The 11,606-nt window shown below is 45.6% G+C and overlaps 1 protein-coding gene across 1 annotated transcript; it reads left to right on the top strand.

Moving 5' to 3' along the window:
* Nucleotides 1–166: 166 nt before the first annotated feature.
* Nucleotides 167–4,608, top strand: chac1 (ChaC, cation transport regulator homolog 1 (E. coli)). Its single transcript, XM_041214775.1, has 3 exons — nt 167–894; nt 3,060–3,095; nt 3,826–4,608. Exons 1-3 carry the CDS (start codon nt 676–678, stop codon nt 4,225–4,227), a joined length of 657 nt encoding a protein of 218 aa, XP_041070709.1. The 5' UTR covers nt 167–675; the 3' UTR covers nt 4,228–4,608.
* Nucleotides 4,609–11,606: the final 6,998 nt, after the last annotated feature.

The raw sequence follows: 11,606 nt of genomic DNA, 5'->3' as shown, positions 1-11,606 counted from the left end.
TATTCCCGGGTTTGTTGCATCATTGAACCGCGATCTGATGCAATTCGGAGAAATATTTCAGTACGGCCGGGATCCACTTGCTGATTGGTCGGTTCCAAACCCAAGCCTTACTCGGAAAGCACTGATTGGTCGGCGCTTTAATAACTAGTTGAAGCCTTGGAAATCGTGAGAAGTAAATAAAGTGAGAGTGCGATCGACTGAAAGAAATAGATTGTGTGAGACAGTGAGTTGGAGCGATAGAAGGACACATACAGAGGAGAGACTGAGTGAAAGGACAGGGTGATAGAGAGAGGAATGGAGAAGACAGTGATTGAGTGAAGGGGAGAGGAAAGTGAGAAAGGCAGAGAGGGCAGCGGAAGAGAGAACAGCGAGAGAGGGAGGGAGAGAGAGGGCAGCCAGAGAGGGAGAAAGGACAGCCTGAGACAGAGAGAGAGATATATTTATATAAGACAGCGAAGGAGAGAGAACAGCCAGAGGGAGAGAGAGAGAGGGCAGCCAGAGAGAGAGAAAGGACAGCCAGAGAGAGAGAGAGGGATATAAAAGACAGCGAGGGACAGAGAGTGAGAGGGAGGACAGTGATAGAGCACAGACTGAGCGAGAGAGACCAAGTGGGGCAAGGAGCAAGACTGCAGTCCACGGGCAGTTTATTTCTACAGAACCCAACACCCCCCAGCAATGCCTCCCCAGGTGACCGAGCATTTAGAGGGGGATGAAGCTAGTTCATTCCTCCAGAGTCACCACACTCCCCTAGATCGGGTTCTGTGGATCTTTGGTTACGGCTCCCTGATTTGGAAACCGGATTTTGAATTCACCTCAAGGAAGATTGGCTTCATCCGTGGTTACAGCAGGAGGTTCTGGCATGGAGATTCTTATCACCGAGGCAACCAGGAGACGGTGGGTGGGGTTTAGTTTGGGGTGTTGAAAAATGCCTGTTTAACCTGTTTAACTGAGGGATTGGGGTCCATTGAATCCAAACAAATGAGAACCGCTAGAGGGTCACAGAGACCCCATCACTGCGGGGAATTGCAGGCAGAGTCCCATCAAAAAATACTTAAATTACTTTTGAAATGTAGCCACTGTTGTAATGCAGGAAACACAGCAGCCAATTAGCTGCAAACTGCAGTGAGACCAGCTAATCTGTTTTTCGTGATGGTGATTGTGGGATAAGTATTGGCCAGACACCAGGGATAACTCCCCTGCTCTTCTTCAAAATAGTACCATGGGATCTTTTACATCCAACCGAGCAAGCCTCAGTTTAAAGTCTCAATTCAAGGGATGGCATCTCCAACAGTGCAGCACCTTGTCAGTATTGCATTGGAATGTCAGCTTTGATTTTTGTGCTTTGGTCCTACTGCAGTTGAACCTGGCACCTTAGGCCTCCAAGGCAGGAGACAGTAGTGTGAGCAGGTATTCCAGGTTGTGCCCTGAACAGCTGCTGCACCCAGTAATCTGTCTGGCAATGTCATCAGCTTTGGCTGGCCCTAGATACAGCAGGTTCTGAGCTGTGTCAATATAAGCCAGGGCCAAGCCAACGGTGTGTTGCTGTGTGAGGGAATAGCAGACACAGATCTGATCACAGATCAGATATTTCATCTCATTTCTATATTTTTTAGTTCTGATGAAGGGTCATACGGACTCAAAACATCAACTGTATCCCTCTCCACAGATGCTGTCGGACCTGCTGAGTTTTTCCAGGTATTTTTGTTATTGTTGTAGTAGACACAGATCTGTCCCATCACTAAGATAAAAGCAAAATACTGCCGATGCTGGACATCTGAAACAAAAACAAAAATAAACACAAAAATTGCTGGAAAAACCCAGCAGGTCTGACAGCATCCATGAAGAGAAAGACAGACTTAATATTTCAAGTCCATATGTTTCTTCCTCAGAACTAAAGAGAAGTAGAAATGTGGTGAAATATATGTCCCTCTGGGACACCCTGGTCCACTCCTCCATCACCCCCTACACCTCAACCCTGTCCTATGACACCTTCGCATGCAATCGCAGAAGGTGCAACACCTGCCCCTTTACTCCCCACCCACCCGCCCCTCACTGTCCAAGGGCCCAAACACTCCTTTCAAGTGAAGCAGCATTTCACTTGCACTTCCCTCAATTTGGTCTACTGCAATTGCTGCTCCCAATGTGGTCTCCTCTACATTGGAGAGACCAAGCGCAGACTGGGTGACCGCTTTGCGGAACACCTTCGGTCTGTCTGCAAGCATGACCCAGACCTTCCTGTCGCTTGCCATTTCAACACACCACCCTGCTCTCATGCCCACATGTCCGTCCTTGGCCTGCTGCAATGTTCCAGTGAAGCTCAACGCAAACAGGAGGAACAGCACCTCATCTTCCGATTAGGCACTTTACAGCCTTCCGGACTTAACATTGAGTTCAACAACTTCAGATCATGAACTCTCTCCTTCATCCTCACCCCTTTTTGATCCCCTTTTTCCAATATTTATTAATTTTTGTCTATATATATTTTTTCCCACCTATTTCTATTATTATTTGTTAAATTTATTTCTATTCATTGTTTTATCCCCACCTTTTAGCCTATTTCGATCTCTTTTCCCACACTGTCCCCTCCCCCCACCCCACCCCCACTAAGGCTACCTGTCACTTGCTCATCCTGCTTTCTACTCTTAATGTCACCATTAGCATCTCCTTTAACCAGTACTACCACTATCAAATCCCCTTCGACCTTTTGTTTATGACATCTTTTGCAATCTCTCCTTTGCCTCCACCTATCACTGGCCTTCTATCCAGCTTAACCCCCTTAAACAGTATGTATTTCACCACATTTCTACTTCTCTTTAGTTCTGATGAAGAGTCACATGGACTTGAACGTTAACTCTGTCTTTATCTCCATAGATGCTGTCAGACTTGCTGGGTTTTTCCAACAATTTTTGTTTTCATTCCTGTCTCATCACTGTTTGGGAGGTTGACATTTGGGGAAGGAATGGGATCCACAGACTGAATTGGAATCAATGGTTGTTCCTTGTTTTCTCAGTACACGGGCTGTCAACGTGATAATTAATCTGCTTTGTTTTGTTTTCCAGCCAGGCCGTGTTGTCACTTTGCTGGAAGATGCTGATGTAAGTATTTTACTGTGAGGTAGTGTTGTCAAACTCAACTTAGTTTAAGAAAGGTAGCTCAGAGGCTGGGTGGGAACTGTGGATGAGTAACAAGCTTTGGGGTTCCTAGGTACAGAAGTCAGTGAAAGATGGTGGACAGGGAAAAAGTAGTTTCAACGGCTAATGGACTGTTAACTTTCAAGATGGCTAGAATATAAAAAGGTGCAAGTTATACTACAGTCATATAAAGATCTAGTTAGATTGCATCCACAGTAACACGTTAAGTTCTGGGAAGGATATACACTGGCCTTGGAGGGAGTGAAGAGCAAATTCACCAGAATCATATTGGGCCTAAAAGGATTACATTATGAAGACAGATTGTATAGTCTAGGCTTGTATTCCACAGACGTTTGCAGTCCTGCTACATGGCACTGCTGATATGTGTTAACCATGGATGCAGTTTGGCATGATGAAACATCATAGCCAACCTCTGTCCTCTCCTGCAGTTGGCATATGGGCAGGGGAGCCTGTGTAGAGTGATTAGGATTAGAAACTCCTGCCTGAGATAGGCTGCCTTCACTTCTGGCTGGAATCGACACTGTTCCTCCCCTTCCCCCAACCCCACCATCTCCGGGTAATGCTATATGATGGGTGAGCTGTACCTTTATTGGTGTTTGAGCCTAATCACGGCTTCTCTCTCTCTCTCTCTCTCTCTCTCTCTCTCTCTCTCTCTCTCTCTCAATCTGCTCAGGCCAACACATGGGGAGTGGCCTATGAGGTGCGAGATGATCAGATCAGGACTTCGCTGGAGTACCTGAACCTTCGGGAAAGCGTGCTTGGGGGATACATGTGCAAGACTGTGGAATTCTTTCCTCAGGGGATGGAGTCCTATGCCAGCATCTTGGCCCTGGTTTATATTGCCACGCCTCAGAACCCGCTGTATCTGGGGCCAGCCAAGGCTGACGACATAGCCAAGCAGATTGCTGGGTGCAGCGGCCACTCGGGACACAACCTGGAGTACCTGCTCAGACTGTCACAGTTCATGCATGCCACATGCCCAGGGGTAGAGGATGAGCACTTGTTCTCAATTGAAGCAGCTGCCCTGGCACTCTCGTTGCCCCTGGCAGATGGACAAGGTGATCGGCAAGAGTAGGCAACACTCGTCTAGCTACCAAATTCAGCAAGTGTGCCGGCTTCACATCCTGTTCACCAGTATTGGCATATGCTAGAACATTACATACGATTGAGTGGATGGACCGACCAGTCTTAGTTGCTGAAAGCTCAAGAGTTTTTCCAAAATGTTGCTGCTTGACCAGCTGAAGCCCAAATTTTTCTTGGAACGTTTGAACTGGAGACTTGATACAGTGTGGACCAGAATCACATGTACCTTCCAGCTACTGATTTCCAGGAGACTTTCTATCCAGCTGCACGTGTTGGAAGAGTGTGTTTGAGCCTGGTGCCTGTACTGGGGTTCTAGGCTCTGCTGAAATACTATATGCTGGATTTCCATGTCTAATTCTATATTGATATCACATTGTTTGTTTGTGTTTTTTTTTTATTGTCGCTCATGGTGGGGATGGAGGAATGTGTACCCATTACTCCTTTTCCTCAATAAGGCCTCAAACCTCTCTGGGTACAGACAAAACCCTAAACACAGCAGAATACAAGAGATACGAGCAGGAGTTGAGCATACACCCATCAAGCCTGCTCCATCATACAATCATTGGCTGAGCTTGGGCTTCAACTCCACTTTCCAGCCACTCCCTATTTCCTCTGATTCTGAGACTGACCAAAAGTCTGTCTATTTCCGCCTTTAAATATAGTAAATGATGGTGTATCCACAACCCTTTGGGCTAGAGATTTCCAAAGAGTCACAACCATTTGAGTGAAGAAATTTCTGTTTTGAGCCCTTATGCTGAGACAGTGCCCCCATATTCTTGATTTCCTCAGCAAGTGGAAACATCTCGGTGGCCACCCTGTCAAGCTTCTTCAGCAACTCTCAGCCACAGTTAATGACTCTCAGCACCCAGACAGTGATCCACAGCACTGACCCTGAAAGCCTTGAGCCTCAAACAGTGACCCTTCACCCCTCTGACGTCAGAAAATCCCCAGCCCTGGGGAGCAGGTCACTGGATTAGGAGCAGAATTCTCCCCCAACATATTTCCTTTACCCACCCCACCCCCCTCCCAGGCTTGAGGGCACTGAGGCTAGTTGTTCCTCTGAAGCTTGACTCAGATTGGCCTGAGATACAGAATGTTCTGGCTGATTAGGGAACGGCTGGTACTGAGGCAGAGTGTCTGCAGTGGGTGGAAATAGTACAGATGTTCAAATCCACCAAGCTATAACACTGGAAAAAGCTGACAGCAAAAATAAACAAGTGGAATCCAGGCATGTGACCAAGGCCAGCACTGCAAAAACAACTGAGCAAGTTAAAGTCTCGTTAGATTGCTCAACTTGCAGGATATTTATTGGATCATATTCCCTAATTCAGTTGATCTTTCTGTGAAAATGGAAACTTAATACCCAAGTCACTGACACAACAAAACAAGAAGTAGTAAAAATGGGATTGCAGTGGGACATGCACACGCACACACACACACATACTGCATGAACTGAGGCCAGAGCCAAGATTCCATAGGGTTACTTTTAGGAGGGACATTCCTGTTTCTACAGCTCGTGTCCATTATTAATGATTTCAGCCTGACTCCCTGCTCAACTGCTTCACAGCCCAGGTGGGGTGGGGTGGGGGTGGGGGTGAGGGTGGCAAAAGCTCTGCCATAAGGATAAGGAGCTGGTTGATCCATACATGTTTATATCGAACACAGCCCAGAGCAAGTGTCTTACTGATGGCAAAACAATCACAGGGATTACAACACCAAGTCACCAGTGAGATTATTCTCACACACTGACATACTAGGGTCTGGTCTATCATTCCCCCTACACCCCGCCCAAACAGTGTTGGGGCAGGGAGTCTGTGTTGGTGATTTCACATACAAGCAAGTTATGATGAACTTTTATAAACCACTAGTTCAGTCTCAACTGGAGTATTTTGTCCAATCATGGGCACCACACTTTAGGAAGGATGTGAAGGCATTAGGTCCAGAAAAGATTCACGAGAATGGTTCCAGGGATGAGGAGCTTCAGTTATGATAGATTGAAGATGTTGGAATTGCTCTCCTTGAAGAAGAAAAGGTTGAGAAAAGATTTGGTGGTGGTTCAATATTATGTGGTGTTGAGACAGAATGGATAGAGAAAAACTGTCTCCATTGGTGGAGTCGTCAAGAACCAGAGGACATAGATTTAAGGGGAACACCAAAAAAAAACCAACAACACGAGGAAAAATTTTATGCAGTGAGTGGTTAGGATCTGGAAATGCACTGTCTGAGAGTGGTGAAGGCAGGTTCAATCATGACTTTAAAAAGAAAATTGGATAATTATTTGAAGAGAAAAAGTTTACAGGGTTATAGGAAAAAGGCAGTGTTGTGGCACTAGTTAAGTTGCTCTGAAAGAGCCAGCATGAAAATGACAGGCCGAAGGGCCTCTTTCTGTGCTGTAATTATTTTTCTGATGCTATGATAGGACAGGTGTGTGTGGCCATTATTGTCCCCAGTGTTGGAACAATGCCCCCATGCACCATCCCACCCCCTAACACCATTACATCCTCCCTTCACTATTATAACACATTTCACTAGTAGCTGGTACTTGGGATGGGGAGGGTGTCTTTGCAGGAGGATTGAGCTGGGGCTTAGTAGTGTTATTTGCAAATTCCATTGCCAGTCAACAGTTCCTCATATATGAGGCATAACTAAAATAGGCCTGGCCCTTTCTGCCTCAAGCAGGGTGATGCTGATTGGTCACTGCAATAAAACATCACAATGTTATATCTGAACCATTAATTATTTTGTTTACCAAATGGTGACTGTGGCCTGAAGGGGAATTTGTCTGGGCGTCAAATCACTGATAAATCATAGGAGACAAATTAACATCCAGATAAAACATCCACCTTCCAGGATAAATCGATATTATAGCAACTTCTCTTCCCTTCTCATGCCTGGAGACCAAGTCATGATTCACAATCAATGACAGCATATTTCCTTCAATTATGGGTGAGCCACATTGAAGGGGCAGTACAGTTAGCTTTGTAGCTAATCCATGCTGTATCTGACCTGGGAGTGTTTGATGGGGATAGTGCAGAAAGAGTTTAACTCCATTTCTAAACCCTGCTGTATCTTCCCTGAGAATGTTTCATGGGATAGTGCAGTGGGAGCTTTACTCTGTATCTAGCTCATGCTGTACTTCCACTAGGAATGTTTAATGGGACAATATAGAGAGAGTTTAACTCTGTATCTAACCCATGTTGTACTTGCACTGGGAATGTTTGATGGGATAACGTAGAGGGAGCTTTACTCTGTATCTAACCTATGCTGCACTTCCCCTAGAAATGTTTAATGGGTCATTGTGGAGAGAATTTTACTCTGTATCTAACCCATGTTGTACCTGTCTTAGGAGAGGAGTGTTTAATGGGACATTGTCTATATTAATGAAGAAATTATATCTTTCCCTACTGCCTGAAGTCTCAAAGCTCCAGCCCACTACCCTCTCCATGTGTCAGATGGGCCTTTTCTTCTGATGCTGATTCTACATGTGCGACAATGTTGTTTGTGGGGAGGCACAGACTTGGTGGGAAGCACTGTATGGGGGGTGATGGCACTGTCGGGAGTCGGGGGCGGGGGAAGAAGGTAAAGTCTGGTGGGGGGAGGGGTAGGTTAGAGAACCACAAATAACAGGAAAATAAATATCACGTCCAACAAAATAATGAATAAGGAGTCAGACTATGACGAGTATTGCTGCAATCACGGCCTCGGGTTTATCGGAGCAATGCAGATCTTCCTGTATGTTCAATACAAGACCCACAATGTGAACTTTCCCTGTCTCCCTGTTAATTCTCTCAGTGCTGCTCCTCTGGGAAACAAAATCCATCAATGGAGCCAAACGTCGCACAAACAATAGGAGCCAGATCAGTCAGGCGATTAGACTCAAAGGATTCAGGAATTTAACAAACATTTATTAAAAGAGAAAACAAAAAAAATCACTCCATTATGAGAAAACATTCATTTCAAAGCTGAGGGAGAATGGAAACAGAATGAGAGGAGCTGGAAAACAGCAATGAGTGGGGAACAGCCATAGTTCATAATATAACTGCAGTACAATATAATGAGCATCAATGAAGAGATTGTCCCCAGTATCAATGCACAATTTTCAGTGCATCCATTGTTTGCGCAGGTAATGCAGAGAGACCACGGATCATGGGGAGCCCAGTTTCAGCCCACAGTTTGCATTGTTTAAGTGCCGAGCCACATGGAGCATGAGGGGTCCAGCTTCAGTCCACAGGACTGGAACCAATGTCATTACTTGAGTTATTAGTTCTGTAGGGAAAGGTGTAAACTAAAGCATGAGGTGGAGAAAGGCAAAAGGAATAATGAGCATACCAAAGATATGAGAGAAAATCGGGAAAGTACAAAGAGCAGATCAGGAGGGAGTAAAAGGATTGCTGATGGTGGTTTGAGTTTTAAGTGCATAAATACACAAAGAAGTCTGAATGTATTGGGAAGACTACCATTCACCCTGGGATGGGGTGGGGAATGGTATGATATAACAATGTCAAAAGAGACACAACTTAGACCAGGACAGATAGATGGAATGAGGAGTGGTGTTATTTAAACATTTTATTGCAGCACTAGAACCCAGGGATAGTGCTAGAGCTGAACAAGTTTAGTTAGAGATAATGAATAAGAATGGAACTGTATTTGGGGTGTGAACAATGGGATGGAGACAGAGGAGTACATTTGAGACAAACAAGAGAAAAATGCAGGAAATAAGTAGCAACTGGAGATGGACTGTGGAGAGTAATGTAAAATGCAAAGGATGAGAGGGATTTCGACCATGTGCTTTTTGAAACAGTCTGTATTTGGTGTGACAAAGAAAGGGGCAGTGTCTCTAATGCAAGGAGATGGAGTGAGCTGAGTAGGTGAGTTAAGAGTGGGGCAACATCTGGAAAGAGTGACCACAACATTGTACTACTCCATAGAAAAATTGAAAAGGGTGGGGGGAGAGTCAAAAATAAAGTTGATTGATTGGAAAAGCCAATCATGGATCAAAAGGAAACTGGGGGTAAAATAACAATGAAACAGTGACAAACAATGAGAAATGTACAGGAGATGGTTAGGGTGCAGACTAGACATGTTCCCACAGAAAATAATGAGAGTGCAGCAAAAAAGGGAGCTCCTGGGATAAGGAGAGAATTTCACGTTGGAATGGGGCTACGAGGCACGTGACCAATTTAAGGCAGTAACACACAAGGAAACCAGGCAGAATATAGGAAATACTGCAGGGAAGCAAAGGAGATTAGAAAAGATAAGAGGTTATGGGGGTGGCGGATTAAAAAATACTGACCAGAAACAAAGTAAATCATTTTAGAAACACAGGGTAACAGAATGTTGAAGAAAGGTGGGGCCAATTAAAGATGAAAAGGGAAAGTGTGGTGATACTAACCAGTTTTCTTATAGTGTGATGGCAGGAATGAAAGAGTACAAGGAGAGATGGTGAATCAGTTGGATATGATAACTTTGGGCCAGGAAAAGCCACTGAAAATCTGGTGAAACTCAATTGAAAAGATACTGGGCCCCAACGGTTTCCAGCCTATATATAGAGAAATGCCAGAGAGAAAATAGCAGAAGCTCTGATCACAGACATTCAATATCCCAGGATATTGAAGTTGTGCCAGAGGACCGAAGGGTTGTCATGTAACAAGGGAGAGGGATAAACCGGGTAACTCAAGACCAGTCAGCTTAATATCAGTCTCATGAGGCAAGTCACATCTGACAAATTTAGATTATTTGTGTAAAAGGATTTTTAAAAGACATTTGAATCAAATGTTGCACAGGAGGCCTGTTGATAAAATTAAGGCACACACTACTGAAGGAGCATGGCAGCATGAATCAGTAGTCAATTAAAGCACTGAAATGGTTGTGATTAAGTCATGGCAACGTTTTATAGACTGGAGGCATGTAATCGGTCATATCTCCGAGTGGTTAGCGTTGGGATCAGTTCCCAGTTCCAGTTCAATTTCCAGTTCCCTGGCCCCAACCACCTCCTCTTCACCATGGACGTCCAATTCCTCTACACCTCCATCCCCCACCAGGATGGTCTAAGGGCTCTCCACTTCTTCCTTGAACAGAAGCCTGAACAATCCCCATCCACCACCAGTTTCCTCCGTCTGACTGAACTTGTTCTCTCACTGAACAATTTCTCCTTAAATTTGTCTCACTTCCTCCAATGAAAGGTGTGGCTATGGGTACCTACATGGGTCCCAGTTATGTCTGTCTTTTTATGGGGTATGTGGAACATTCCTTGTTCCAGTCCTACTCAGGCCCCCTCCCACAACTGTTTCTCCAGTACATTGATGACTGTTTCGGTGCCACCTCATGCTCTCATCTGGACCTGGAAAAATTTATTAATTTTGTTTCCAATTTCCACCCCTCCATCACTTTCACATGGTCCGTCACTGACACTTCCCTTCCCTTCCTTGACCTCTCTGTCTTAATTTCTGGTGATAGACTGTCCACCAATATTAATTGCAAGCCCATCAACTCCCACAGCTACCTCGACTACAGCTCCTCACACCCTGCTTCCTGTAAAGACTCCATCCCATTCTCTCAGTTCCTTCGCCTCCATTGCATCTGTTCCGATGATGCCACTTTCCAAAACAGTGCTTCTGACATGTCTTCCTTCTTCCTTAGCTGAGGTTTCCCACCCACGGTGGTTGACAGGGCCCTCAACTGTGCCCGGCCCATCTCCCATACATCTGCCCTCACACCTTCCTCTCCCTCCCAGGACCATGATAGGATCCCCCTTGTCCTCATTTTTCACCCCACTAGCCTCTGCATTCAAAGGATCATCCTCCGCTATTTCTGCCAACTCCAGCATGATGCCACCACCAAACACATCTTCCCTTCAAGCCCCCCTGTCGGCATTCTGAAGGGACCGTTCCCTCTGGGACACCCTGGTCCACTCCTCCATCACCCCCTACACCTCAACCCTGTCCTGTGACACCTTCGCATGCAATCGCAGAAGGTGCAACACCTGCCCCTTTACTTCCCCCCTCCTCACCATCCAAGGGCCCAAACACTCCTTTCAAGTGAAGCAGCATTTCACTCGCGCTTCCCTCAATTTAGTCTACTGCATTCGCTGCTCCTAATGCGGTCTCCTCTACATTGGAGAAACCAAACACAGACTGGGTGACCGCTTTTCGGAACACCTTTGGTCTGTCTGCAAGCATGACCCAGACCTTCTGGTCGCTTGCCATTTCAACACACCACCCTGCTCTCATGCCCACATGTCCGTCCTTGGCCTGCTGCAATGTTCCAGTGAAGCTCAACGCAAACTGGAGGAACAGCACCTCACCTTTCAATTAGGCACTTTACAGCCTTCCGGACTTAACATTGAGTTCAACAACTTTAGATCATGAACTC

Source organism: Carcharodon carcharias, chromosome 20 (assembly GCF_017639515.1).
Source record: "Carcharodon carcharias isolate sCarCar2 chromosome 20, sCarCar2.pri, whole genome shotgun sequence".
Lineage (NCBI taxonomy): Eukaryota > Metazoa > Chordata > Chondrichthyes > Lamniformes > Lamnidae > Carcharodon > Carcharodon carcharias.
The sequence above is the reverse complement of the archived record's forward strand: the minus strand, read 5'-3'. Positions and strand labels throughout refer to the sequence as shown.

What these genes read in the sequence shown, in the direction of transcription:
- chac1 (XM_041214775.1), top strand. Translation starts at nt 676, where the DNA reads ATGCCTCCCCAGGTGACCGAGCATTTAGAGGGGGATGAAGCTAGTTCA. An exon ending in ACCGAGGCAACCAGGAGACG is followed by an intron (nt 895 to 3,059) that starts GTGGGTGGGGTT and finishes TTTGTTTTCCAG; the next exon opens with CCAGGCCGTGTTGTCACTTT. An exon ending in CTTTGCTGGAAGATGCTGAT is followed by an intron (nt 3,096 to 3,825) that starts GTAAGTATTTTA and finishes CAATCTGCTCAG; the next exon opens with GCCAACACATGGGGAGTGGC.